At 37.4% G+C, this 24,679-nt stretch overlaps 2 protein-coding genes across 2 annotated transcripts; one reads left to right on the forward strand and one right to left on the reverse strand.

The window, feature by feature from the left end:
• The first annotated feature begins 4,461 nt into the window (after positions 1-4,461).
• LOC306822980 (sodium- and chloride-dependent GABA transporter 2-like) lies at positions 4,462-18,833 on the forward strand. Its single transcript, XM_079342316.1, is given in 17 exon segments — positions 4,462-4,636; positions 5,726-5,969; positions 8,372-8,506; positions 8,606-8,746; positions 9,039-9,126; positions 10,153-10,285; positions 11,887-12,021; positions 12,115-12,218; positions 14,258-14,382; positions 15,180-15,292; positions 15,380-15,517; positions 15,627-15,729; positions 16,725-16,735; positions 16,741-16,821; positions 16,919-17,089; positions 17,220-17,313; positions 17,941-18,833. Coding segments are annotated over 16 exon segments (1,764 nt in total). The 5' UTR covers positions 4,462-4,636; positions 5,726-5,794; the 3' UTR covers positions 17,958-18,833.
• A 706-nt stretch (positions 18,834-19,539) lies between these two features.
• ppil1 (peptidylprolyl isomerase (cyclophilin)-like 1) lies at positions 19,540-22,956 on the reverse strand. The gene is made up of 4 exons (XM_079341068.1): positions 22,722-22,956; positions 22,241-22,395; positions 20,888-20,956; positions 19,540-19,821 (listed from the first exon to the last, which is right to left on the reverse strand). Exons 1-4 carry the CDS (start codon positions 22,775-22,777, stop codon positions 19,601-19,603), a joined length of 501 nt encoding a protein of 166 aa, XP_079197194.1. The 5' UTR covers positions 22,778-22,956; the 3' UTR covers positions 19,540-19,600.
• Between the last annotated feature and the right edge of the window lie 1,723 nt (positions 22,957-24,679).

The raw sequence follows: 24,679 nt of genomic DNA on the forward strand, positions 1-24,679 counted from the left end.
AAACAGCACAATTACTGAGGATAAACCCCTTGTGTGTGTATGTGTAAGCATACATGGTCAATAAAGCTAATTGTGATTTAATGGATAACTCAACATCTTTCGTAAAGGCTGTCTTCTTAGATAAACTTCTCATTTAAAATTCACTAAGATATTAAAGCAATGTTTGCGTATTGTCATAGCCCTGTTCTGCCTCTCAGTGCTTTTCCATTCAGACTGCCTGATTCTCATTCTACCTGTCAGCCACACCCTCCTCATCAGCTCCCCCCCTCTCCCTGCTGCAGCTAATCAGTAATTAGGCCACTACATAAGCTGCTGCTCCAAATGTTTTCATTGCCAGATCGTCATTACATTCATGCCCATCTTTCCAGCGCATTTGTGCCCGTCTTTCCCTTGCACTGATCTCCTGGTACCGACCCTGCTTGCTTTGGACTCTTCTCAGTCAAAACCCTGTTAATTACCTCAGCCTTCTGTCCCTAACCACAACTATTGCTTCAGCCCCTTCCAGTTCTTGTTTGCCTGTTTTCTGGGCTGAAGTGTGTGTGACTTTCAGTTTCCTGTCGTGCTGCAATTGGGTCCATACACTGCCCGTTACACATACAGTATATGGAAGGCAGGCATAGTTACACAATTTCTCTTAACGCTGAAGCTCCTGATTTTGGTATCAGCTTTATATGCATAATAGGCCTATGTTTCATGTCTCATTCTGTTAAAATATTTCACAACAAGAAATTCTCCAACACTCCTTCATAAAGGGATAATTTCATCCTTATACTGTACTATATAGTAGTACTTATATAGCTATTTGTCATTGTAGTTCGAGTTTACCTCGTGCATTTTAGTTACCTGTTTGTTTAATTTACTTTTCTTAGTCTTCAAATCACCTTGTAAACTTGTGATTTTAAATGTGCTTGATAAGTAGGATTAGTTTGATGATTATTGGCATATAGCTAAACAAATCAAGGGCAAAATATATTGCATGTAGGCACAAACACTTTCTTACCTTTTTAAAGCATTTTATTTTTGGATTTCCAAATCTTTGATTGTTGTGTGGGTTCATTTAAGTCCCGTTTCCACCAAAGCGGTTCAGTTCGGCACGCATTTTGTGGTGTTTCCATAAACTAAAGCCGGGAAAGATCCCCAAACCTCTTTTTTTGTCTGCTTTTTTTCAATCTCATCCAATTTAAAAAAAAAAAAAAAAACGCAATTAAATCTTATTTGTTGCTCATCTATGAGGTTGCCATATCCCCATCTTATGAAATCCAATTTGCATTTAGTTTCTGTAAAATCATCAACTTTTGTTTGTTTTTGGGGGCGCCATGTAATCAAAGTGGCATTTAAAGGGTTAAAATCCTGAAAATCAACAGATTTGGAGTTGGTGAAAAAAATGAACTCAAAGTGGGAAAAAATATTCCTGTCATATTCTTATTGCTATTTGTATACATCAATTTTTTTTGCCACAAAGAAAGTTTAATGAACTTTTAGGGAGGACAGTGACGATGATGATGTCGGACTAATGATCAACACGAAAAGCTGCTGAACAAGTCTTCATACATTTTGTATTCTTTATACTTTTAAGCTTACAAATGATCACACAGAGATTTTCTTTTCTTAATGTTCAATACTATGTCTGACTACATTTTATGATTGGGCCCAAACAATTTCAATGTCAGCCCTATGCCTATTATCACTAAGAGAGCACTTTTTTTTAACCAATTTTTTGGGTCAGCAAATCAGCTTAAAAAAATGTGTCATACTTAGCAACGGGGTCAACTATTCCAAGGACTTTTTAAGAAGTTAGGAGATCTTTGATTTGATATGTTGTGATTTGAGTCAGTATCTCATCAATACAAAGCACCACACATCCGTTTGTCCACCTTCAGTACAAAGGAATTGGATGTCATACTCTTTGCAAAAGGGGATACTGAAACTCAGACCAAAGAATTCAATATTTAGCAGTGTGGACAGCCAGCTTGCGATCATGCACGATGTGCACATATAACATTTACGTGCTGTGACATGGTATGAGAAGAATGTTTGTGTCTAGGCTATCAATCAAATCTATCAGTCTGTCAGCAAAATGCACTGAATTTTAGACACTTCTCTGACAATGACAAATTGAAACTTATCTATTAAATGTATCAACAGCAGAGGATGTATTTAAAGTTATACAGAAATGTTCTAGTTCTTTTAGCAATCTGTTTTTTTTTATTCTGAAAAGTTAATTTGATTCTGTATGTATTTTTTTTATTATAGCATATTAAAATCCAACACGTTTCAAAACAATGGGATGCATAAATCAGTGAGCTACAACGGTGGGCTACATGTTTCTTTTAGTTGATCTTTGCAAAAAAGAAACAAGCACTGTTTTGACAATGGGAATCTAAAGCCACATTCACAGGCCAACTAGAAGAAAAAAACCTTATTACAAAATATATATGTTAAAAATTATTATGTAAGGAAGATTTTTTTCTTCCTTACATAAAATCTGCAGACTAAGGGACCTTGAACATTGCTGAACAATTTGCCTTTGGCTTTGACAGTTTGGGAGGCCCTTCTTTCTTTAAGCTGCTGGCCTTCTATACAGGGGTTGGATTACTTAGGTTTAAACCTATCTTTTACTGTTCTGTTAAAGTTTTCAAAATATTCAACTTTATTTTGCGTTAAATGTTTCATTATGACATTTCATTATCATTATCAAATGTCATTAAATGTGTGAGCACATTTAATTCAAACAGATTATGATGCAAATGTTATACCCACAGCTGGATATTAGTTTTTTCTCATACAGTATTTTCACTGATGTTCAGACAGTCACATTTTTTAAATTTCAATTGTCAGCATTGTTTAACCTTTTGTACTGTCCAAATACTCAACCTTTGTGAGGTCTTTTACCTTGAAAGCTACCCTTTCAAGGATAATTCTCTTCCCCTCTAGACCAAAGGCTGCTGAGGCACATGGGGAATATAGTACTAATAGCAGTGAAAAGGAAAGCAAGGAACACAAAAGAGAAATCTATAACCTGTAAAAAATAATAGTTCTAACTAAATTGAAACATGTTTCAAAATATGACATGAACTGGATTATGGCTTTGGCCCAACTGTTTTCGTTGGATTTATGTCAGATCTACAATGAGTTATGATGTGATTGATTACTGATTTTCAACTGACAGAAGTCTTGGCAGCATTAGAGGTGCAATGACAGGAAGTTACTATAAGTTATATATTTAGACATACAATGTATTATCCATCCATCCTTTTTCTACCGCTTATCGGGACAGCAGCTAATCGGGTGGTTAGCGGGGGCAGCAGTCTAAGCAGAGACACCCAGACCTCCCTTGCCCCAGAGACTTCCTCCAGCACTTCCGGTGGGACCCCGAGGTGTTCCTAGGCCAGCTGGGAGACAAAGTCTCTCCAGTGTATCCTGGGTCTACCCCGTGGCCTCCTCCTAGAGCAGGGGTGTCCAAAGTGTGGCCCGGGGGCCATTTGTGGCCCTTGAGTGGATTTTTTGTGGCCCTTGACTTCAAATTGAAGAATCAGAAGATGTTGGCCCCCAGGCCTCATCAGATGGCATATTTCGTTCTTTTTTTTCTTTTTCATGTCAGCGAGGGAGACCTATAAAAGCCTGACGATTCTTTCCAAAAAATTAGAACACAACAGTTTCCCACTGCAATTAGTTATTGTGTATTTACATTATTTTTTGAAGAGGTCAAAATACAAAAAGTTCCTTCCAATATTTAAAAAAAACAAACAAAAAAACCCTGTGGCCCGTGAGCGATTCTAACGCGACAATTTTGGCCCGCAAGAAAAAAAGTTTGGACACCACTGTCCTAGAGGGACATGCCCAGAACAATTCTCTAGGGAGACATCCAGGGGACATCCGGAACAGATGCCCGAGCCACCTCAGTTGACTCCTTTCGATGTAGAGGAGGAGCGGCTCTACTCTGAGCTCCTCCCTGGTGGCCGAGCTCCTCACCCAATCTCTAAGGGTACGCCTGGCCACCCTACGGAGGAAGCCCATTTCAGCCGCTTGTATCCGGGATCTCGTTATTACGATCATGACCCAAAGCTCATGACCACAGGTGAGTGTAGGAACAAGATCCACTGGTAAATCGAGAGCAGCTTGGGTGATGAACGAGTCTACCTCTGAGGACTCAGCCTCTGCCTCCTCAGTGGAAGGCGTGACGGCGGGATTGAGGAGATTCTTCAAGTATTCCTTCCAACACCCGACTACATCCCCAAGTTGCATATCAGGTTGTCAGATTATTTAATATAGACTTTGATTTTGACGTGATGACAGGTGGTATGGAGGCAGACGCAGACCCAGAGGGAAGTTCAAAACTCAGTCCTTTATTACAAACCGGTTCGGTACACAGGAGGTCAGAAGAGCAAACAAATCCAGAGAAGCAGGCTAGGGTTGGTATCAAGGGACAGGCAGGAGTGATACAGAATCAGAGACAGAAAAACGCTAGGATGAGGTACACAAGGAAACACTAGGAACTGGCAACATGAGGGAGGAAACGCAGGGCTTGAGTAGCACAGACAATCAGGGAGCAACAAGACACAGGTGCAGGTAATCAGGAGCGGGGCTTGAATCACAAGGTGGAGACAAGAGGAGGATCTGAAACACAGAGACAAGGGTAAGTGACACATAACAAAAACCAAATTAAAATTACAAAAAACATAAAACATGACCTTTAACCAGGCTGACTTCTGTCAGATTAAACAATGCAAAACTTGTACTTTTCTTAACTTGTATCCATGCTATGAGAGCATAGTGTCATTTTGTGTCATATTTTGATGATTTTTAATTAACTTTGAACCAGCTTGTTCTATTTTAACTCTTGTTTGATGTTGTTTGTCACAACTGGACAGTATATTAATTATTCAAGCACAAATCCGGGAGTGATTTATTAAACTGTAGTTCTTCTATAATAGTTTAGTGATAGCTGTTTGAAAGCTTAAACCTATCGGCAGCAGCCAACAAGCTGCTGAAGTGTCACTGCAATCCGACCGCTCCAAGATACCAAAGTTCCTGCAGAGCCCCCTGCTGTGACCTTAAAATACTGAGCACTTACTTCTTGCAACTGAAGAATTGGGAAGGCACAGATAAAAAAAAAAGCAGCAATAGATACAGCGATAATTAGAGTAGAAGTAGATGCAGAGAATTAATATTGAAAGGCTGTCTGCTATTACTACGAGCTGACACACTGAGATGTCTGTGTATTGACAGTATAAGTAAGCTCACTTTTAAAAGTCATGTTGTTGCAGTTTGATGTTTTAATTTAAAGCTGGATAGCTGGATAGCTGAACTAATATTTGCTAGTAATGTAAGATAAAACCACATTATACCCCTGAGACTAAAGCTCCCTTTAGAGTTTTAACATATGAATAGCTCAGATACCAGCCACGTTTTACCAAGCAAACTATTATTTATGTACCTTATAAAGCTGACAGACTAATGTATGTTCATGACTATCTTGAAATTGTTTTGCCTCTGGTAAAAGTATTACAGAAGCTAGTTGTCAGTCATTCACACCTTTTTTTTAAGTGTGGGAGAGGCCTCCTTGAATACCATGTCGAAAAAGAAATTCGTCACACTAATTCATCACACTCCTGGAAGTCATTTATGAGTTACAAAATAGCTTTTTCTGTGCATCTAGAGGTCCCCCTTGTGGCTGAAATACCTTGCAGTCTTGAGTAATTCCTTTCAAATCTGCATAAAACAGTCTTCAGGCACTCCCAAACTCAAGGGATCCATGCCAGTGTTGCCATTCGATTAGTTCTCTCTGAGAAGCATGGCAGACTCTCTCTGCAGCCTGTTCCATCTCTCTCCCATGACGACTTCACAAACCATCAAAGAGCGAGGCAAGTGGGCAAGCAAGACGGAGTTCATCCTGTCTGTGGCCGGTGCTATTATTGGACTTGGAAATGTGTGGAGATTTCCATATCTTTGCTACAAGAATGGTGGTGGTAAGTGTAACTGTTTTTTCGTCTGTTGTGTTAATTTCCCAACACAAGCCTCAACTTGACTTAAATTTTGTTAAGTGTGAGATCCTGTAGCCATACTTTTAAATATATCTGCATTTCTTTATTAGATAGAGAGATTATAGATAGATAATTTATTGATCCCGAGGGAAATCCAAGTAAGTGTATCCATGAGACAGTGACACTAAAAGAGCACGGGTTTGTCCGGGATTTTATTACTCATAAAGACAATTTTTTTTCTTTTACTTTTTAGATTGATTGTTAAAATCTTTGCTGTGAAATATTATATAATAATAATATAGAATTGTGTTTGCTATGAAACTCTTTAATCCCCCCCCCCCCAAATCACATTTGATAACTAAGGAGGAATTGGCAGGTCACAAAAGTCAATAACAATAAAGTATTACCCATGTTTATGCATGAATTAGCATCACATAGTTTAAATACTTATTCACGCATACTGCTCCCCATTCTCCCCAGCAAGAGTTTACGGCACAAAAATTCAGCAGATTTACAAACTCAGTTGTCTTTACACAAGTGATTTTAATATGACAGAAGTTATTATCTCTTTCAAATCAAATCACATTATGCGGCACTTTCAACAAGGACAAAATATAAGACTTAAAGAAATAGATGAGGAGAGAAAATCTGTTGTGATAAAAGAATATAAATTGATCATCTCATAATAAACCATGATAATAGTATAGTTATAGTAAATTTAAAAACTTCAATCAGAGTTTAGTTATAGACAGTTAAGGGGAGAGAAAGAGAATTGGATGAAAGTGGGAAGTATGTTCTGTAGTTTCGGGGCACAGACAGAAAATGCTTTCTCCTAATAACACTTGGTCCTGGATCACACCAACAGAAGTCTTTGCTCAGACAATCTATTTTTTCTGATAATGTAATATAGACACAGGAGTTCTGTGATTTAGGACCAAACCATTAAGTACCTTATATACAAACAAGGAATTAATTATGCAGCTAATGGCAGCCAGTACAGGGAGGATCAAATGGGAAATGTGCTCCCTCTTTTAAAACCTATGGTCAAAACCAGTGCTGCTGCATAGTGCACCAGCTGGACATGAGAAAAACAGGACTTTGTGATTTCAAAGTATAACAATTTGCAGGAATTGAGGTGTGAGAATATTAAGGCATGGGTGAGTTTTCCCTGAAGAACAGAGAACTGATCTGAGTTTGAAGACGACACTGAGCTGCATGAAACTTACCTGAATTATGTTTGTCATTCACATATAGTTATATGGTTAGATAATGTGATCAATACAACAGTTTGTCTCTATTTATTTGATAGATTATCTGGTTTTCTTTCTTCAAAATGAAAATAATGTAGAAATCAAAGTTCAGAGGTAAACAACCAATAGCAGTCAATACCTTCTATTTGAGGGAAATACTAGCAATAGAAAAATAAGAACAGCACTATTTCTATTGACAAAATATCTAAGGGATTCATATTTTAGTAGTTGATTGAAACAAAGTACTTTTCTTTCCAACTTGACCCAATTGTTCTTAGCCCATTAAAGCTTTTTGTCTTGTGTAATAATGTTAAACTTTTTTTTTTCTACTACAACAATACAAATGTTGTAATTTTAATCCACTACAGGCTACATTACGAAACATTCTGAATTTCATTCGACTCCCCCTCCGTCACTCCTGGCAGAGATTTTGTACGCACCTCTTTTAATTTGACCAAAGTTGTATATAACTTTGGCTACTAGTCTATATTAGGCTATGCCACATCGTGATCTCTAAATATAAAGTGTGCCACTGAAAAGGTCATTTGTGAAAAGCCTATTTGTGATCAGAGTCCAAAATTAACACAGCAAATCGCCACATGGGTTACATGTCATTTCACAGACCTATCCACCGCATGGCCATCATGTTGTATTTAGTTTGATTTAGCTGCAGCTACTTCTTGCTGCTCCTCTACTCTCTGCAGATTGAGCATCCTGCTGAAAAACACCATGGTGCTGGTAATTTGACTGATTTGGAGCTTTAAAAAGATTTTTGTGCATTGAGGAAAACTTTTCAGGTACATTTTTAAATAAGTTATGTGTTAGAAGTTTTGTGATTCTCTCCTAGTGGAGTCAGTGTCAGTTGGGGTTTTATAATTGGACCAGCATCCATTGATATTTATATTTAATAATTGACTTAACTAAATAGTTTGCTTAATGGTAAGCAGTTCATGGATTTTGTTTTGCTTTGTTCATCTGAGAGACAGAGCCATATGGGCCTCTATAAATTGCTATGCATTGCATTGTGTGATTGTTCAGCAGAAAGTTAAGTACATTTCACGAAGACTGTTTTGTCATTACTTTCCCTAAATGTGTCATTCATTGTCCATATTGACCATGTTTTCCTCATACTTGCAGGTGCATTCCTCATTCCTTATGTCCTGTTCCTTGTTACCTGTGGAATTCCACTGTTCACACTGGAGACAGCACTGGGTCAGTACACCAGTCAGGGAGGAATCATGTGCTGGAGGAAGGTCTGCCCCTTGTTTGAAGGTGATGTGAACTTATTGTCAGGATGCACAGGTCAGAGTTTATCAAATTAAGGAGAAAACTGCAGCAAGCAATCATGACTTTTTTTTCTTCTGTTTCCAGGACTGGGATACACAAGCCAAATCATCCTTTTCTATGGTTCCATCAGCTACATGGTGATTTTAGCCTGGGGATTTCTCTACCTTTTCTTCTCCTTCTCCAGCACGCTGCCATGGGCCACCTGTAATAATACATGGAATACAAGTAAATTCATTCCCTCTCCCCACTACACACTAATAAGTTGTGGATGGTGTCACGTTTCTACTTGACTTTTATTTATATTTGTTGAACGATAAAGTTTAATTGCTAATTCATTTCCAAGTTCATTTTAATTACAAACTTCCCCAAAAAGACTATTATCTTATAGACTTTGTAATAAATGAGGGTCTGACAATGTTAACTTATCTAATTCGTATCACTACTATTAATTAAATGTGCCGATTGAGCAAGAACTTTCGGTTTGAACTGTGTTAAGTAATACTCTGATATACCACAGATTCTTGTGTGGTACTGAACAGCCATAATGCCACAACCAACTGGACCTCGTCTGGGAATGCATCATCATCTGTAAAAGAATTTTGGCAGTAAGTTTCTATTTACTGAATTAAGAAGACTGTAGTCACAGATTGTCAAGGGGCAAGAACAAATCATAAATGTATTTTGTGAAAATAGGGATGTATTCTCTATAGTCACATGTAAATTCTTGAAGCACTTGCTGTGCATTGTGAAGTAAACAAGAGTGCTCTGCTAATCTAAAGTTCTATTACGCTCTTCACCCACAATTACAGTAGGTGACTGTGTTGTCTAACACTGGTTGGGTGTGGTGAAACTGCACAACTCACTGAAAAGTCTGCTCTTTTTTTTTTGGATACATGTACAGGCAGGATTGCTTCTTCTGGTTTTAGTTGGTCTGATATGACTGTTTAACAGTTTTAACGATCTAATTAGCGGAAGAAAAAAAAACCTAGGTATGTGTAACGCACCTTTAAAACCATAAAATGTTGTTGTTGGTTTTTTTTAATTGATAGCTTTAATCATTAGGCCTGCACACGGGTGTTTTAACTACTGCTCTCCATCATTTTTTATCATATTAAGCTATCTAGCAAGCCTCCTCATGTATATTTCCATGAATATTTTAGCCAAACTCTTTTAAATCATTACAGAATATGAGAAAAAGCTATATTTTTGATGATGCTTCTTTTTTGTAAACATGACCAACAATAAAAGGCATTAGGTTTTAGACAGCCCTGATTGTTGCAAACATTTCACTGGGTGGAGGGGATGGATTGAGAAAGGCCCCTAGATTAACCCACAAAAGTTCACTTTACAAAGTGTTCTTATCAGGCAGAATAATGGAAAACACCTTAGAATATGTATTATCATTAACAATTTGCTCTGCCTGGCTTTCATTATCATGATGAACTAATTGACTTTCAAATTGTAATTCTAATTAATCACATTTATTTCATAAAACAAATGTATATCTGCTTTCCATTTGAGTGTGCCAGTGCCAAGACTTTTTGTGTCTTGGCAAAAAATGGATAAGTCAAAGAATTGTTAAATTGTATCATTTGTTAAATGATTAGTTGACAAATATTTGGTCATTACAGTCGACGGGTGCTGAGTATGTCCTCGGGCATCGATTTCCTGGGACACATACAATGGGACCTTTCTTTGTGCCTTCTTCTGGCCTGGATCATCTGCTACTTCTGTATCTGGAAGGGAGTGAGATCAACAGGGAAGGTGAGACTAACAAATGGATCTTTAGATTTTCTGTACCGAAAAAGTGGCCTGCTTGATCTTATTATTAAAAGAGACCGGCATATTTATGAATCCCTTTGAAACCAACTTCCTCCATATCTGTTAGAAAAAAGCTTTGCTTGTTAATTCATTGTATATACTATGTATTAGTTCATGTGCGGCTGCACATAGACTAAAAGTGATCTTGTGTCTTCTTAAAAAGAAGCACACTACAGATGCAGAATTAGCTTGAATAAATGAAAAATGTCAATCTGCTGTGAAACACTAATTGTTCAAACTACACATTGAGCAAAAGTAATTGCAATAAACTGTAAGTAAAGATTTTCGTAAAGATGTTTTGATCCTGTGGTGTCATAAATTATGATACTGGGATGTGTATTTTTGACAAGTTAAATGAGGGCTGAAAACAGAGGCAGGTGTTTAAACATGTCATATCATGGGGCACAGATATGGCTTAAGTTGCACTCACATTTTTCAGAAACTTTAACAAGGCTTTTTTTTGCCTTCCAAAGCACCTGTCTGCTCTCACGTACGCATGAAGTGCATAATCACCCTAAGGCTCTTCTATGTGAGATATCTTAAGAAGGAAGTTGTGTGTGTGAATGTCATTCAATACAGCAATTAACAAATTCTTAAATCTCTTTAAAATAGAGTGATCAGAAAAATCATGAGGATTAATATAATCTCTACTTGTCCCCTATGGCATCGTAAAAAGTTAGTAAATCAGTGGAGATCCTTGCTTGATAAGAAAGGTATTTTGCATATGTGGTTACCTTCGACCTGCTGCCACATGCATTCCACTCTCACCTGCCACTCATTTTCAAGCCCAGGATATAAAAAGAGAATAATTAAGATCAACTTTTCACCGTGGTGTGAAAATTGGCCACAGGCTAAAACGGCAACTTTTGGGAGGTTCAAAGGATAAGGAAAGCTGGCATGAGGTCTGTGTTTGTGGGAAAGTGGAAATGCTGATTGGCAGAATGTGTGAGACAGATGTTCTATAATGTAATAGATCTGTTTGTCTGTCTGTCATTACTTAACCTGAATCTCACCCACTGCTGTGTTTTTCCCTTAAGTTTGAGTTACACAAGTACATTTTTTTTAATAAGTTCATTGGCAGGAAATTACTCGAGTGAATTGATATGGTTGAACTTATGACTTAATGACAAGCAATAGAATCCTGAGACACTCTAGATCACGTGTTTTACAACTGCTCAACGGTATGCAAGTTGAAAAGTCACTGTACTAGTAACACTGTTGGCTTGTGTAATAAATCTGAGTTGTATAATTATGCTATTACAAAACATGTCATGTTACAAAACATGAAAAGATAATTTAACCAATTATGTGATCCATGTCCTGTACTGTCAATGCAACAAAGATATTCTTTTAGCTGTTCTTGTATCTTGCAGTTTTATTGTTTTTTTAAATTATAATTTTCAAATTTTAATTGTTTCTATGCTGCCTATGGAAAGCACTTTATGCTACAAGGTACAACACTTATACGTCACTTTTAGGATATTATAATACATAGTGAAGTAATGTTTTAATTTCTAACAAAGCAATTTTATGTCTTAATTCAGGCTACCTACGTCACAGCCACTTTCCCTTTTGTGATGTTGGGGGTGCTGTTATTTCGAGGGATTACCCTTCCAGGAGCCCTCCATGGCATCAAGTACTACCTTTACCCAAATCCTGCACGGCTGATTGACCCACAGGTATCACCTGGATTATAATTACAATTGAATTATTTCACGACACAAGTGAAATTGTTTTTAGTGTATAGATATACATGTATCTCTGGTCTATAGGTTTGGATGGATGCTGGAACACAAATATTTTATTCATATGCTATATGTTTGGGATGTCTCACAACTCTTGGGAGCTACAACCAGTACAACAACAACTGTTACAGGTAAATACTTGCTGAGAGGAGTGGTGAAGAAAGGGAAATTTGAACGAGGGGAGCTACTGATTGGTTAGTGTTATTGGCAGGTGCTTACAATTATTTTTCAATAAAATAAATCAAGGTTAAATAATGACGTGGTTGTAAAGCAGGTTACAACATTACTGCCTTTGACGCCACACCAGTGCATTTAATTGTGTAGAAGAATCCATACATAGGCCTATTCATACAAAAACCCTCAATCAAACATATGCACCATCAAAAAATAATGGTCTCAACAAAAAGCCTTTTTGGGTTAAAAAAAATTCTTCACTTGTGACCAAGTGGAGAGACATTGAGGAACATAGTGTCATGGTTTTATTTTAAAATACACCAGAATAAGAACTGCAGATCTCCAGCCAGCTTGCAGCTGCTCGATAACTGTGGCTAACATTAGCCCAAAGAACTAGAAAACATAGTAAAAGTGGCTTAAATTTCTCTCAAAAGTCCTACTTAAAATACAAGCGCAGCTCTTTCAGATGGTCTTCTTCAATTACTTGTCATCCATAATAAAGATAATTCATGCTTGAAATTAACATGTCCTCAATCATATCGGTAGTCACAATGCTTGAATTAGCATTCTGTGAATGTAACTACCTGTCTAATACACTTAAACAGTTTTTTTGTAGTGGAGCTACCGCTCCATAAATAGCTGATTAAAATCAATCAACACTACGCAAATCTCAAAATGTGTTCTCCCAGAATCTATAGATGCAGGACTAAAAGCTGTGAGGTATGTCTGTTATCTAAAGTAGGGGTTCTCAAACCTTTATAGAACATGGACTGCTTTCAAATTAGATGTTTTTCCATGGACCCATTCATTATTGTAATGTTGATATCAAAAACATAATAACATAATTTACATAAGCAAAACTACATTTCTGTTGGGCAGTGGGCCCATCAGAGAATAAACCTTCATAGAGGCAAATAAGGTGATGAACAAACACATCTGGAATGACCTACACAAACACAACAATGGACATCATGTTCCTCACACCTTCACACCGCCTATTGTAATGTTGACAATTAATACAATGAATTCATGTATTATGGAATACTTTGTGACAATAGTTAGGCTACATTTATACTTTTCAAATAATTCATTTTATTAACTTTGAAATTTTTTTTAGCTCTGAGGTGTATTTTATTTTGTGACTATGAAGTGACACACATGTCAAGATCATATGATATGTCAAAAGCCTAGTGCCTGCAGCCATAGCTGCCCTCAACAAGAGGCCCACATAAACTCACCCCAGTCTCAATATGAAATGTATGTCACGTTGTCTTCTATGTCTGTTCCCCTGTCATTCTTTTGTCGGCCTGCAGCCCTTAAAATGTATGGTATCGTATAGTGGAAAAGAATTTACCCCTGGGGACAATAAAGCAAAGTCTAAAGTCTAGTCATAACAGAGTAGATATATTGGCACAGATCTAAAGTGGGCATGAGTATTGGAAAAATAGCAGATTTTATTTGTGAAAGTCACAATTTTTTGTAAATTCTTCTGTGGAAACCCAAGCTTTGAGAACCACTGATCTAAAGTGTTAGATTTAGTGAACCAGCCAATAAATTTAAAATCAAACGTTCATTGTCATTAACATTACGAGAAGCCTTTACAGATTAAAACAGGATTATATTCCGGGCGCAGATGGCCCAGCAGTTGGGTCAAGCCAAACTATTATCATTTTTTTTCTGCTGCCATTGTTTGAGCATTGGACAAAGTATTCATTTCAGTGGCTACAGTTACAGCTAATAATACTCAAATGTTGTTTCTATCAAATAAATAAATAAAACACCAAGAACATCCTAAATGCAGCATTCACAGGGTTTTTTCTATTTATTATACTTTTACTTTGTTTTCAGAAGTAGGCTGTGTAATTAAATTGCCCAGTATAATTATCAAGGTGTTTCTAAGGGTGTCCTGTATATTAATTTCATGAAATAATTACATTTGTGTAGCAGAAGCCAGTCACTGACAAAGAAGTAATGATAGTGTTTTTTACCTTTGCAGAGACTCCTTCTTTCTCTGCCTGTTGAACAGCGGGACCAGCTTCATATCTGGCTTTGCTATTTTCTCAATTCTGGGCTACATGTCACAAAAGCAAGGTGTCGACATTTCTTCAGTTGCCGAGTCAGGTATGCATATGAATCAACTCTTCGCCTTTTGAAAAAGACTTAAACGATTATCGATTATTATTATTACTTAAGATAACTACTTAAATAAATCAGAAAGAGATCTTATTATTTCATCAGACATCTTGGAAACATGCTATGTTGAAGTAAAGGCTTCTCTGACAACAATGCTGCCTCCAGTTTGTCCTCTCTTTTGTTTTTTATGTTGGCCAGAGAAGTATGCAGTTTTAAACAGCCCCACATAATCATTTCACACGCCCTTTGGTTCGCCAGATATGAGAACATTTATCATGGCAAACCAACAGGTTTTGCAGTGATTTAAGCAGTCAAGCAAAATTGACCAGATATAAGATATGTATGATTCAACCCAACCTTTAAAGCCTGGGCATTTGTATAGTTAGTTGCATGACCAAAACTAAATATTGGAGATGCTTAAGAAAAATGGAGAGGTTAGAAAACAGAAAGGTTTCAAGACTGATAGAGCTGACTCCATCTATTTGCTCGTTATAAAGTGTAAAATTACATGACTCAGTAAAAAGAGTATCACCTTTGACACTGAATACAATGAACAACAATACATTTTAAGAGTACATTAATATGAAATTATTATGAGATGAATAAAGGGAAAAGAGAAACAGGAAATGTACATGACAATCTTAATTATCAAACATTAGCCCACTTTATTTAATTAATGGAATTCTCAATCTGCTTTAAACAACTGAATTTTACGTCTCCTCATTGTTGTCGAAAATATGTTAATTGAATCTTCCCCTCCCTTACTGTACTCTCTGTCCATGCAGGTCCTGGCCTTGTGTTCATAGTTTACCCACAAGCTGTGACCCTTCTGCCGTGTCCTCAGTTGTGGTCTGTGTGCTTCTTCAGCATGATCATTTTGTTAGGAATAGACGGTCAGGTCAGCCGCAGCTTTCCTTAAATCCAAAAAGATCACGCAACAACCCTTCTTTTGTTAAGTGTTAATCAACATTCTCTGACTCTCTAGTTTGCTGGGCTTGAGTCCATCATGACATCCCTTACAGATGTCTTCCCATCCCAAATCCGACGAGGGTATCGCAGAGAGCTGCTTCTCATGCTGATCTGTGCTTGTTGCTATACGCTTGGCCTACTCTTAGTGTCCGAGGTAAGCTGACAAAGTGCTTATGCGAAAGAAATTGGCTGTCAATTAAAGAGAGAACGAAATTCACAGCTGATCAATGACAAGTTTAATTTATTGGTTGTTTTGATTTCAGGCTGGCGTGTACATTCTGCAGATCTTTGATCACTATGTATGTAGTGGTCCTACTCTGCTCCTGATGGCTGTCTGTCAGTCACTGATTATTGGATGGATTTATGGTAAGATACTCGGTGATAAGTCCATCTTTGAATTTTTGCATTTTTTTAATAAGAGCCTTGTCCTAATTCAATTATTTGTATTTATTTTCAAGGCCTTGATTATCTAGTATTTGTCCTTATCTTCAATGAATGAAAATCTCTCAGTATGGATTCCTAGTTGGTTACATTTTGGCTTTGTTGTTGAAGGATTAACTTCAAACACTGCTATGAGATGCTTCAACACATTATTGTATCTTTAAGAACCACCAAAGAAGATATAGGTTTCAAGTGTATCACAGTATAAAAAAATGATAGCCCAACAGTAAACGGAATGTTTTAACATTTGAAATCCTATTTTAACCCCATACAGCTGTTACCAAGGAAACTAGTGTATGGAAATGTCTTACACTAAACAACTATGTACTTATAGATCAAAAGTCAAAAGAAACGTTATTCTTTCAGTTTTAACCTATAGATCTGACAGAAATGTGGACATAACACTATGAGTTAAATTTAAGTTCCGTAGCGCTGAAAACATCTACAGTGGAAGAACAGCATTTTCTGTCAAATAAATCTGCTAAATTTTCATTTTATAAACTTCAGAAACTCTAAGCAGGAGTACTACATAGTTCTGTTGTAATAGTAGTATGATGCTGTAACAAAGCCTGTGTGTGTGTGTGTGTGTGTGTGTGTGTGTGTGTGTGTGTGTGTGTGTGTGTGTGTGTGTGTGTGTGTGTGTGTGTGTGTGTGTGTGTGTGTGTGTGTGTGTGTGTGTGTGTGTGTGTGTGTGTGTGTGTGTGTGTGTGTGTGTGTGTGTGTGTGTGTGTGTGTGTGTGTGTGTGTGTGTGTGTGTGTGTGTGTGTGTGTGTGTGTGTGTGTGTGTGTGTGTGTGTGTGTGTGTGTGTGTGTGTGTGTGTGTGTGTGTGTGTGTGTGTGTGTGTGTGTGTGTGTGTGTGTGTGTGTGTGTGTGTGTGTGTGTGTGTGTGTGTGTGTGTGTGTGTGTGTCTCTGTCCAAGGTGCTGAACGCTTCAGAACATCGAGGACATGATTGGTTACAGGCCTCTGTCGTTTTTCAAGTACTGCTGGATGTATGTCACCCCTGTTATTTGCTCTGTAAGTTTGCACACATGAATAGATCAGATTCATATCATTGATCTACCTTTTGTTAAAGAGATTGAATATATTTATAGTTGTATTGTTTCCTTTTTAGGGAACTCTTTTGTTTTTGCTTCTGAAACACACCCCCCTGAGGTTCAACAACACCTACATTTATCCTTGGTGGGCGTACTGTATCGGATGGTTTTTAACCCTGTCATCTCTTGTTATGACTCCATTGACCATGGTTTTCAAACTGGCCAAAGGAAAAGGGACTCTGTTGCAGGTGACTGCTTGTCATTAGTTATGTGTAGCTTTCAGAAGCATATCAAGCTAGGGTATATATCTTTTTCTGCACATTTTGTTCCATTCTACTGGTAGGAATATGCTTTAATGGTATCATTACTTTCTCCTAGCGTCTCAAACAAAGCCTTAAAGCAGCAGATGACCTTCCGGTGATGGCAAAGGAAATGGAAAGCTTCAGAATCCCACTGCATGTTCATGATGATGGTAAAAATATATAATATGTGATGAACAGCCACATCCCTCGTACAAGGGGAGTCTATGCAACATTGAGGCTTTATACCAATCCTTAAAAGCTAACTTTTTTTATTTTACAAATATATAGACAAAGTAGATTTTTATATACATGGTGGTAGTGTTCATTTATGGTTACGTGTTTCAGGTGGGGTGAACTGTGGCTATCGTGTATTGAATGTGTGATAGTGTTTTCAAAATGTCATATTTTTGATGAGATTTTTAATTTTTTTTGGCAACCAACAACTATCGGCAATTAAAGGATACAATATAGTTATGGTGTCCTGAGTCGAGAGAATTTACATTTCCTTCAATGGCAATGCGTTCCTCTCCTTCACAAGTGCTACACGCAGCTCTTCTAGGTCACATGGGGGTGAGGTACGAGCATCCAGTAGCTGCTTCAGCTGGTCCCAGACCTGCTCTATGGGGTTCAGGTCAGGGGACATTGATTTTTCATACCATATGAGGCACACCGACCTCCTGAAGTCAAGCTGTGACAACTCTGGCTCGATGTGGTGGAGCATTATCCTCCATGAACAGAAAGTTGGGGGTGTGCTGGTAGAATTGGGGGATGATGATGGCTTCTATGATGTCTCTCAGGTAAGAACGTGCAGTGACTGAACCATCTACTATCACCAAATCTGTTTTGCTCTGACTGGTGATGCCTGCTCAGACTGTTACACCTCCTCCACCAAAGTGAAACCTGGGGACCATGTTGACCTCGGAGTATAGCTCACCTTCTGTTGCAACTCTGACGACCATCATTTCTGTGCAAGGTGATCCGACACTCATCAGTGAACAGGACTGTAGACCACTATGCTTTGTCCAGGTCACATGGTCTTGTGCCCACTGCAAATGGTCACGCCGGTGTCCTGGTGTCAGTGGAGTCACCTGCACCCTGGTACCCCTCACTTCTCGTAAACAGGCCTGCAGCATAATGGTGTCTGAGTGCAGAGGTCATTATGTACTGGTCATCATTGTGGTCAATCACTCGTGGGGCTCCACTCCTGAGTCTGTCACAAACTCTGCCAGTAGTTCTGTGTCTTGCTGCAAGTCTGCTGATGACACCTTGAGACACACCAAGTTCACGAGCACCATCTGACTGCCTGCTACCGACCTGAAGGTACGCTGTGGCCAGGTGGCGTCTGTTAAGTGACGACGTGTGTTCATGGCTGTTTGAATGATGAACTGGGAATTACTTACTCACAATACCAGCTTTTTATAACCCCAAAATGTTGAAATTGATGCCACATTGAAAAGTAATTCACACTGTACAGTGAGACCATTACGTGAAAAACATAAAATGAGGTGCTCAAATACAATTGCCTCTCTATCCCAGAAATCTCAAACAAACACCTTATGTAGGAGACACACTGAGGACCTCACAATATCCCTAACTTATTGTGAGTAGTGTATTAACAGCCATTTTGTAAAGCAAAACTTGAAGTAAAGACACAGACATCAGCTGCCAGCCTGCAGTTGTCGCACGCTGCTCAGAAATGCTGTGAACTTGTCATAAACATCACATATTATAAAATGTCTTATAAAGTGACCAGTTTCAGTCCAGCTCCTCAACTCCTCAGATTATCTACACTTTCATCACTTCACTTGTGACTGGCATTGACTTTAAGAAATCAACATGTTGTTTACTACTTTTAAAAAAAATAATTTTCTATTTTATATATATACACACTGTACATTTTGGGTTTGTTTGTTTTTTTTAATTTTTTATCTCTTGTGAAATAGACAAAATAGATACACTTCCTCAGAAGAAGTGCTGAGCTGCTAAAATGTCTATTAATCCAACAGTGCATTAAACACTAATGCTGACACAAACTTACTGTTTTAGGTTCATTGCATGTCCTGAGAGTTCTATATTGTTGATTTAAACAAAAAAAAAAAGCTTTTCTTTATATATCACTTATTTGGGAATGAAATTGAATAATAAAATACTTCATTGGGTACTCTGGCTTGTTAATTTTTCATTGAATCCTGTAAGCATGTGAGGGAGTGAGCGAATGACGAGTGATCTGTTTGAGAACAACAAAAGTCATGACAAGGAAAGAGACGGTTGTCAGGAGCTAATAAGGCAATGAGTCATGAAACGGGTATAAAAGGGTGTTTGTATTGCTCATGAGGGGTTGTGTAAAGTTAACAGGTTCTTAGTTTAATCCGCATTTAAAGAAAGGGTGAAACAAGTGACGGTTTTCAGTGTTTCTGTAATTTATTGAAAAAATCTGTATAAAAATGAAGAACATATTTAATTTGCTACAGTAGCTCTGACGATTTTGATATCATCGATGGGTCGATCCTGTCCGCTGGTCTCAACCATCCCAATCCGGTTCAGCACCCCTATCCCCTGGCACACTCTTCCAAAAATAGTGTGCTTTCCATCTAGCCACTGTGTGGATGCCAGTGAGAGGAAGAACTGGCTTCCGTTCGTGTCAGGTCCTGCATTGGCCATTGCGAGAATACCTGCACCTAACGGGTATATAAACAAGATGAAGAAATCAAAACACTTTCATACACTCTCTTTTATTCAAAGATGCTAAAAGTTAGCAAGCAACCACACAAAACACATTTTCGCAAATATTATTGGGATGTCAAATTGAGGGAAAGTTCGAGGTACTGAGTCCACATATCCGCTCAGTTTCCAGATCTTCAGATCAGGAAGGAAGGAATATGACTTCTGATCACTAATCCCTGTTTAGAAATGAGTATTACAAAATATTAACAAATTTAATTAATCAAGTACAAACACTTAATATGGGTCTTATGTCTATTATCATTATTAAAAAGGTAAATGTTCATCTAGAGGCTGCTCGACTTTCACTGCTATAATTCACATTACCAGTCCTCCCTTTACAGTCAGAGCTGTTGATATTAGAATGATTCGCTGATTATCCTTATTTGCTGATCCTGCTAATAACACATACTTTTAACATCACTGCTGGTATTGTAGCCTTCAATCTGTGTCATTTATGGTTACTGTCTCAATCCCTCTCTCTCTCTCTCTTTCTGTTTATCACTAACATTTATCATATGTGTATTCAACAAGTTTGATTGTTTTGTTGCTTAGACAGTGTGTTGCTACTTTTCTTGGCCAGGTCTCCCATGGAAAAAAAATAATAATAATAATCTGTGATCTCAATTCAACTAACCTGGCAAAGAAAAACATAAACAGAAAATATTCCACTTTCTAAGCCCAACACAGTCGCAGCAGATTACTATTCAACATGAGTCTCGTTCTGCTCTACTTTCCTGCCTAAAGGCAGATGTTCATCTATCTATCCATCTATCTATCTATCTATCTATCTATCTATCTATCTATCTATCTATCTATCTCTCAGGGTAAGCTCTTGACTTTCTCTTTTTGTAAAGTGAGTTGAGATAGCATTTTTATAAATTGGTGAATCAATGTTTAAACAAATAATGACGGACTGATTGATCGTTTTGTGTGCAGGAGACTCTTTCTTAAAATGACCAGCTTACACTCATCTTTTCCCAATCTGACTGCAATTAACTATACTCAGTATTTTTTATTTACCTGTGAATTTCAGTTCCAGGCTCAGTTCATCTTCAAACTGTTTACCAAATATGGAAGCACCACCGCGGCCTGCCGAGAGAAACACATGTCAGTAAACCAAAGAATTCAATCACAGGTGAGCCAAGTTTATAAAAAAAAAAAAAAAAAAAAACTTGGACGTTGAAATATTTTACCCAGAAGTATCATCACCCAAGAATCTGATGAGAAGTTCAGTTTTGTTTTCACAGCCAAAATGGGCAAGGGATTACTAATGTAATTGAAGGGTGTGAAGTGAAGTGAATGATAAGCTGCCAAACAAAAGTACAAGCCTTAATGATCGCACATGGTTTGAGTCTTTATGCAATGTGGAGAAAAAAGGAGAAGCATTCTGTCGAAACAATGGAAATGAGATTTCCAAACTTAAAATATATATTTAAGTTTAAGTAATAATACATTTCATGCCACATTTAAAGAAAATATATACTCATCCCAACTCAGAACAAGAAAATATTTGCATGTTCACCAAAACAAATGCTTTATATCTACTTTGGTTTGTGTTCACGTCCAGACTTTCAAAGCTGTGAACTTCTTATCTGCCTCCTTTCTGTTTGGTTTTTCCTCAAGCCTGCACCTTAGCCCCATAATGCTGTTTATTCTGTTTATTATACTGGTTGTCATGCACTACTCCACTTTATTCAATTTGATATCAGGTCTCATATCTTTCCATCAAAATTTATTCTTTCAGTATTCATCTTTTTTTATATAACTTGAGTATATATTTAGTCTGTGGTTCTATTTCGTGCTATGCATCACTATCACTTTAACATTTAGTATCTGCCTACTTGCACATAGCTCCAACTGTTCTATTTACATCTGCTCATTACTGCATATCAGTCTGTTTACATCTTTAGTCCGATCACGGTCCATTTATACCTTCTTTTGTATCTAACTTTGTAATTTAACTTTGTACTTATATCTTGACTCTTTATCTTTGGTTAAACTTTTAGTATAGCTGCACTGTCGTTCATTTACTGCTCTGTGTGCCTTTGAATTGCCCCCTGGGGACAAATAACGGGGTTTTTTTAACTGAACTGAATTTACTGAGGATATCAATGACCACAAGGCCAAACATAAAACCAATAGATATAGACTTTTAACCTTCAAGCCATGTTTGGCTTACTAAAGTTGTGACTTTTCAGTAAATATGACTCGTAGTTGTTCTTACTTCTAGTTATAATGGAGAGGGAATGTATTTCCCATAAACATTTAAGGGCCCAAACAATGAAATCTTGGTTAAAAAGAGCACTAGGTTCTGGACACTTGTATGTCACTTTGGATGAAGTTGAATACCAGTCGTGTATGATATGTGCCCACCTGTTCCTGTAGGGTCTCCTCCTTGCACCATGAAGTTTGTGATGATGCGGTGAAACTTTGTATTGTTGTAGTAGCCTCTTCTGGCAAGCTCTGCAAAGTTCTTGCACGTTTTTGGTGCATGTCTCCAGTACAGCTCCACCACAATTGTCCCCATCCTGCAATGAATTGAACGTGTTAATAGCTATATGGCATCTTAAAACTCCAAAACAACCGTGTGCAGTGTTTTGTTTGTAAGTGAGAGCTTTTATATGTAGAAATCAATGTGGAGGGAATGAAAAGCAAAACCAGCATACTGACAAAGAACCACAGCAAATGCACAGCTGATTTTGTTAATGTTTTATTCCGTATAGTTTTGATGCGTATCTGCTCGCACGAAGGTAATAGAAATCGTTATTTAGTTTTCCAAAGTATCCGAGCTCTTTCAACATGAAGTAATGGATAGCTCTATAGTTAGCTGAATTAGCTTATAGTTTACACTTACGTTGTTTCGAGAGCCACTGTTGGCGGCTGCCATGTGTCTGGAGGTATCCCTGACATTATCACTCCAAATATATATCCTTTCTTGTCTCTAAAAAAAATATTCTCTCAAAATAGTATGCGATATTATTACTGCTAAACACGTTTATTCCATTCATTCAAGGAATTCTTCTTCGCTGGTTGCACTCATTTCCGTCTTGTTTAAGAGGAAGTTATACACACTTCTTGACTGCCCTCTACTGCACCATTATAAAAGTGAAAAATAATAACTAATAAATAAATCATGATTAGCTATTACATCTTGAGAGCTTGAGATTGATCGGTTGTTTGATGTCTTTATTTTAAACATGTTAAACATAAAAAAAGTTGCAGAATACTGTCAATGACAAAAGCTGTTGACAACAGTGATGTTTTGTTTGTGAACCAGGCAACTATGTGCTAGTTCTTTTATTTTCCTCCTCCCACTTGAAAAGGAGCTGGATTTTTTTTTCTCTTTTATCTCGGTGGAAGATCTATTGATGTGGTGTTTGTGTTTCAGGTTTAGAAGCAAAAATATATTTTTTAGATATGTCTTGAATTTCCCTCGGGATCAATAAAGTATCTATCTATCTATCTATCTATTTATCTATCTATCTATTTAGTTTGGAATGTAGTTATTGAATTTACAAGAGATGTTGAAAGTTTTTGTGTGTTGAAAGATAATTAAAGGGATCCTTACTTTTTGATGAACTGTCATTAATCATGTGAAACACTAAAATCATATTGACAGTTTAGTAGGTTATAGCAGGTGAACACAACTGTCCTGGCATGCCCAATGAACTTTAATAAAGATGGTATTTGTGACTTAAGTTTTCCAACACATAAAAATACAATAATTCATTTATTGCACTTAAAAGAAAAGCATAAGAAGCAGCTTAACAGCAAAAAAAATTAAAATATATCTGACTTTTTGAAGAGGGGTGACAACCAACAGTTCATTGAGAGGACAAAATGGGAAGTTATCAGAATAGTAGAGGAGCTTGAGCTCCTCTGTTGACACATCATTTCTTAATAAATCATGTTCTGCAAAGTGATTTATATTTCTCAATGAACAGTCATGAATCAGTCCTGCCCTTTTAACCACAAAGAACAACCTGTGCTCAGATGTACAAAATGTGGTCTATACACAGCATCTTTTTGGCTCATTTAATCTTATAATCACAGGCGTGTCAGATTTAAATCATTCAAGAAAGACAGATGTTCTTGGTTGCAGTACAATCTTGGCAGATTGTTAAGAGTCATAATAATTTAAGATCCGACCATACAGGTGCTGAAACAAATTATATTTGAAAAAAGTTTATTATGCACAATGTTTATGTTTATTATGTTTATTACATCCTGAAATGTAACATCCTCCAGTTCAATAAATCATGCATTTATCAGCCAGGGTTGATTGTGTCCCAGCAACAGAGGGCCTACTTTAACTGAGGAGCTCACAATCATAGCCTTCTACTTCATTCTAATAGTGTGCTATATACATTACTGCTCTTTACCTCTCAGAAACTGATATCAGAAAAAACCCTTTGGAAAAAAAAACAAAAAACATCCTAGGATGAGCTGAGGAAAATCCTCAGTGATGTATCCAGAGTTCATCAGGTGTTTCATGTCTCACAACATCATACACCCTTCCTCAGGCGACCCAGCCAGGGCTGATTGTGTCCCAGCAGCAGTGGCCTACATGTTGGACCACTTCATCCAAAGCCACCTAGACTAGAGGCCTTCTCTTCAGCCTAGATGGTGGTCTTAATGGCTCTCCTTTCGGGGAACTTTTACATTAAAAAAACCCAGATTTATAAAACCAGCATTCCAAATCCCATCATTCCACATGCAAAGCTAGCTCGTTTTTTAGATGATATAGGTTTTAATAAACTGTGTGTTCAGGGTACTGAAAAGGATTTACAGATTTATAAAAATGTGTTTTGA

The sequence above is a fragment of the Symphodus melops genome, assembly GCF_947650265.1.
Source record: "Symphodus melops genome assembly, chromosome: 4".
Taxonomy (NCBI): domain Eukaryota; kingdom Metazoa; phylum Chordata; class Actinopteri; order Labriformes; family Labridae; genus Symphodus; species Symphodus melops.